This window comes from Rhinopithecus bieti, unplaced genomic scaffold (assembly GCF_001698545.2).
Source record: "Rhinopithecus bieti isolate Rb0 unplaced genomic scaffold, ASM169854v2 scaffold_5002, whole genome shotgun sequence".
In the NCBI taxonomy this organism is placed as follows: domain Eukaryota; kingdom Metazoa; phylum Chordata; class Mammalia; order Primates; family Cercopithecidae; genus Rhinopithecus; species Rhinopithecus bieti.
The window spans coordinates 1,651,248-1,656,921 of record NW_016804830.1 but is presented as its reverse complement, the minus strand read 5'-3'; the positions used below and the strand labels follow the sequence as shown (position 1 = coordinate 1,656,921).

At 56.0% G+C, this 5,674-nt stretch overlaps 1 protein-coding gene across 1 annotated transcript in view; it reads right to left on the bottom strand.

The window, feature by feature from the left end:
• Nucleotides 1-5,674, bottom strand: part of BCL9L (BCL9 like) — a 33,622-nt gene that overhangs the window by 12,872 nt on the left and 15,076 nt on the right. The window contains 3 exon segments of the mRNA XM_017870548.1: nt 2,553-2,672; nt 3,338-3,723; nt 4,976-5,077. Of these exon segments, the coding sequence (XP_017726037.1) occupies nt 2,553-2,672; nt 3,338-3,723; nt 4,976-5,001 (532 nt within the window). The 5' untranslated portion in view covers nt 5,002-5,077.

Here is a 5,674-nt window from a genome sequence, read left to right as displayed (position 1 = left end):
AAAAAAAAAAAAAAAAAAAAAAAAAAAGCTAACATGTTATATGTATAACCCCATTTACTCCTTGTACAAACCCTATGAGGTAAATAATATTTTTATAGATGAGGAAATGGAGGCCCTTTCCCAAATTAACAGAAATAACCTAGGTTGCAAACCAAGGCAGCCTGATGGCAGAACTAGTTCTGTCAATGTCTACGTTCTATCGCCCCTCCAATAAGAACTCTTTAAGAATCTAAGGGCAGTGGCCAGGCGTGGTGCTGGCTCACACCTGTAATCCCAGCATTTTGGGAGGCTGAGGCGGGTGGATCACCTGAGGTCGGGAGTTCAAGATCAGCCTGACCAACACGGAGAAACCCCGTCTCTACTAAAAATACAAAATTAGCCGGTCATGGTGGTACATTGCTATAATCCCAGCTACTCGGGAAAGCTGAGGCAGGAGAATCACTTGAACCTGGGAGGCGGAGGTTGTGGTGAGCCGAGATTGCGCCATTGCACTCCAGCCTGGGCAACAAGAGTGAGATCACGTCATTGTACTCCACCCTGGGCAACAAGAGCGAAACTCTGTTTCGAAAAAAAAAAGAATCTAAGGGCAGGCTGGCCACGGTGGCTTATGCCTATAATCCCAATACTTTGGGAGGCTGAGGCGGGTGGATCACTTGAAGTCAGGAGTTCAAGACCAACCTGGCCATCATGGTGAAACCCCATCTCTACTAAAAACACAAAAATTAGCCAGGTGTGGTGACGCATGCCTATAATCCCAGCTACTCGGGGGGCTGAGGCAGGAGAACTGCTTGAACTTAGGAGGCAGAGGTTGCAGTGAGCCGAGATCGCGCCATCGTACTCCAGTCTGGGCAACAAGAGTGAAACTCCAACTCAAAAATAAATAAATAAATAAATAAATAAATAAATAAATAAAAGACTCTAAGAGTAGTACAACTAAATGAGTCACAATGGTCGCCTTGAGTATGGGATGTCAGCAATTTCTACTTTGTATTTCCCTATGTTTGCCAGGCACAGTGGCTCACTCCTGTAATTCCAGCACTTTGGGAGGCCAAGGCATGAGGATCACTTGAGACCAGGAGTTCAAGATCAGCCTGGGCAACATGGCAAGACTGTCTCTACAAAAAATACAAAAATTAGCCAGGTGTGATACATGCCTGAGCCCCAACTACTTGGGAGTCTGAGGTGGGAGGATCACTTGAGCTCAGGAGTTTGAGGTTGCAGTGAGCTGTGATCACACCACTGCACTCCAGCCTGGGTGTCAGAGAGAGACCCTGTCTCTAAACAATAAATAAATAAAACTCACAAAGTTTCTACAATGGTGCAGTCTGATGTGACATAAGTGAACTGGAGGTGTTGGCTATGGGGGAAGGTGTCTGGCCTGGGAGGCAGTAAACGGTTCTATCATCAAAGGGTTCAGCCAGAGGCTTGGCGACCACCAGGTTAGTCCCACGGGGGAGACAGAACTGATACGGGATGGTCTGTGAGGTTCCAGTTAGCTGTAGAGGTTTGGTATTTGACCCTCTGCACCCCTGCCACAGACATAGTCTGCTCACTCCATCACATTTGCTGACTCTCTTTCCTCCTCTGTAATTGACATTATGATAACACTGACCTCACAAGGCTATTGTAAGGATTAAATAAAACAGAGTAGCAAAGTAGTCAACGTACTCTTTTCTTTCTTATTTTTACCGTCCCTGCCTTCAAGAAATTCACAATTTAATAGTCTCTAGTTAGTTTCTTTTTCTTCTTTCTTTACTTCTTTCCTTTCTCTCTCTCTCTCTTTAGAGATGGGGTCTCCCTATGTTGGCCAGGCTGTTCTTGAACTCCTGGGCTCAAGCAATCCTCCGGCTTCAGCCCCGCAAATTCTGGGGATTACCGGTGAGAGCCACCGCACCCAGCCTCTCTGGCTAGTTTCTTATGTCTCTCCCATCAAAAGGATGTAAACTTTGAGGGGGAAAAAATGTGTACAAGCTTCCCAGGGATAGGGGTTACCTCTGGCTCGCCCCCATCACTCATGGAAGGCCAAAATACAGGTGGATTCATAAAAGAATCAGAGGAGGAGTGGGCATCCCTCCACACCCACTTCTTGTCCTGGTGACACACCCTGGGTACTTGCCAGGAGTCAATTAGAGGTTAGGGAAGGGCACCAGAGATACAGCCAAGTGGCAGCTCACACCCAGGCTTAGCAGGGCTTTGCACAGCAGAGCCAAGTGTCCCACTCCCAGGGACACTGGACCTTCACTGCCCTGCCTCCACTAACCAGAAGGTGGCAGCATAGGCCAGAAATTCACGAGTAGAGGTGTAGGTGATGTGACCAGTAAGGGGGCCATTCCACTCTGCCTCACCAAGGGTCCTTAGGGAGAGGGGGCCACTGAGCACCTGGAAGGCAGAGGCAAGGCTGTTGCAGTGTAGGGAGGGACAGAGTCTGAGGTGGGATGGGAGAGAAAAATCCAGGGCTCCTGGTCCTCATTTCTTTCCCAGGCTCAGTCCTCTCAAGTCCATCCCCTTGGAACATCACGGGCTAGAGCACCCTGGCATCAACAGGCACTCACTGTGGGTGGCCCCAATGGGCTTGTCGTCCTCCTCACTGTCCGGTCCAGAGCACCATTCGTCCCCACTGTACGGCTGCTTCCGCTCCAGCACACAGCGCCGCTTACTCCGGGGCGCCACCTCTGCCCAGGCAGGATGGAGGAAAGAGTGAGCACCCAGAGACCCCATTCTCCCACACCCGGGGTCCCTCCCAGACCCATTCTCTAACATGCCCCACCCTAGAGGGCACTGCCTAGGCCATGGTGGGCACTTCGCCAGCCCGTGGTCCCCACCACACCACCATTTGTTTCTGATTTCTCTCTATAGCCCCATGCCTGTCTCCCCTCCCCCCCAACACCAAGTACAGCATAATCCCCAACCACAACTGGTTCTAATTAGGGCTGGCGGGGAGGGGGAGCTGCTGCTACTCTTCCAGGCCCCAGTGCCTGCTCCCAAAGCGCTCCCACCAGCTGGGATATGGAGGCTCCTGGGAAGTGTGTGGGTCTGGGGTCTGCTCCTCACTCCACAGCACCTCCCTGTCCTTCTCTGGAGCTCTAGTGGGTAAGCAGGAGGGGAAGGAATCCAGAAGTCTGACCACTCTGTGTGGCCCCTCCATGGGTGGCACCATGGCCAACCCCAATCCCGAATGATCTGGTTGGTGGGTATTGAAAGGTACCCATGCAGAAACACTGGAGAAGAATGTGGGGTGAGGACTGGACAAGCAGGGGGCAGAGAGGTGATCTCCCAGAACATCTGAGCCTTGGACTATAGGAGATGCTAGGGTCTTGGGGATAAGGAAATGGGGTACCTTTGGCCTCCGAATCCAGGGATGGGGTCCCAGCCTCTCGCTGCTCTCCAGAGTCCACAGACACACTCCGTTCCCTCTTCACCTTGCCCTTGAGCGAGCTGAAAGGGGGCACCCCTGTCTGGGGGTTCTTCAGACTTGAGTTGCTAGGCGAGATCTGGTTGGCCTTGGCCCCATGGTTCCCCGCCCCCACGCCCTTCGAGCCCAGGTTGCAGGTGGGTCCTTGGTTCACATTCTGGTGCTGAGACTGGGCCCCGCCATTCCCTGTCTTGCCATGATTGGTCAGTTTATTTTCTGGGTGCATTGGCTTGGCTGGGGCAGGGGGGCAATGGCCGCGGGGGGACAGCGGCGGGCTCCCTGGAGCTTCTCTCCTCCTGGGGTGGGGTAACCTGGGAGAAGGTAGGAGAGATGTGAAAAGTTAACCTTGCTAGGGGCTAGGCATGCCTGGAACTTAATTGCCCCATCCTGCCTCCTCTAATAATGGGGGAGGGTAGGGGGAAGGGGTGGCATCTCAAGACTACCACCAGCTATTCCCTACTTCCCTCCATGGCTTCCTCAGACAAGGGCTAAGGCCCTCATCCACCTTGGGGAGTGGAGATGGGGAAACCCTCCACCCTCCAGCCTCCACAATTCGAATGCAAACCAGGGCCCAGAGTTGGCAGAATTCGCCCACCTCAGCCCCAACACCAATCAGCCTGCAAGCTTCTGTGGCAACCCTGTCCTCTGTATCAGACTTAAGCATCCTCTCTTCTAAGATCAGCTGTCTTCAGACTCCTTCCAAGGTCTCAAACCTCAACTCCCATATGTCCCAACACCAGCAGAGAAGGGCCGCAGGACCTGGGGTCACTGCACATGCCCCCGTCTCATTCCCCAGGGACAGTGGGGAAACGCACACTGGGGAGTGGTACCCACTGGTCCAGACAGCTGGAGGGGAAGGCCTGAGGAGGGGGGCCTGGCAGGCCAGGCCGGCAGGCAGAAGCAGGAGGAAAGGGGGAGGAGAGCGGTGTGTCAAGCAGATGGGGAGTGCAGCTTGAAGCCAAGGATTCCTGCAGCCTAGGCTGCGGGCCCTTTAAGCTCCAGCCCGCTCCCCCCGCCGCCTCCCCCTCCCCGGAGACCTATTAATAGCCGCTGGAAAGATCACATCACGGGAGAGGATATTTATCCCCCCTCATTCCACACCAGCTCAGATTTATTTCAGCTCTGCTGTCCTGCTGCTGCCGCCTGGCCCTGTCTGCCGGCTTCTCTGGGGTGGGGGGAGGGAGGCAGGCACCGCCCCCTACTCCCGCTCCCACCTCCAGCTAGACTGAGGCCAGAGGCGGCCTTCGGACTCCACAGTAGGGTGGGAGGGGGTCTGCTCAAACCATTTTAAGGAGGGAAGAACTAGAAGGGACCAGAAGCTGCAAGCATAGCAGGCTGCCAGTCCCCTCTGCCCCCGGGGCCCAGGTACTAAGGCTGGCTGCGCCTCCTGCTTCGGGCCAGGCCTTCCCATGCTAACCCCACTTTAGCCTACTGGTGGCCTGGGAGCCAGGTGCCCAGGGCGGCTCCTCTCTTGGCCAGCACAGCTTGGGCCCCATCACCACTGGGCCCTTCCCTTCCCACACTCCACACACACACATCCCGCCCGCCACGACACCCACACACCTTGTCTTGTTAGCCAGGATCCTCATGGCTCCCACACACAGTGGGGCTACGGCCCCTGTGCGTGCCCAGGGCCCAGCCAGGTACTCGGTACTGGAGCACGGACTGCAGCAACAAGCCCCAAAGAGAAAACTCGTGACTTGGGGAGGGGGTGTAAAAGGGGGAGGGGAGAAGGGAAGCCCCAACAGCCCTGGGACTAGGGAACTGGGTAGGGTGGGGTGGCACTGGAAAAAGAGGATTACGAGATGGGGTCTCGATCCTGGAGGCCAGCCCTCTCCCCATCCCTCCCGCACCTTGCCCTCAGGGGGCTTGCAGTCTCCAGCAAGCCCCCGCCCTGACGGGCGGCAGAGACAGAATTCACTAAAAGGCTAGGTAGCAAAGGTACCGCGTGTGGCGGCCGTGAGGTCTGCCCTGGCCCCTTGAGGGATTCCTGCTCCCAGACGCGCCCCTCACCCAGGGTGGGGTACCCCTCACGCCCCACCCCCAGAGCGCTCCAGCCGTGGAGGGGGCCCGGGGTGGGGGCCACGCCCCGCCCCGTCCCCAGCTCGAGGCCTAGCCCGTGCCCATCCCAGCAGGCCCGGGCGGGCAGCGAGAGGCCTGGCGGGGCCCCGGGGCTGCAGCTGGGCTCTTCTGGAGACCAGTAACGCTGGCTCGGATTCCTCCCCGACCGCAAGAATGCAGGAGCCTCCCCTCCCCCCGCCC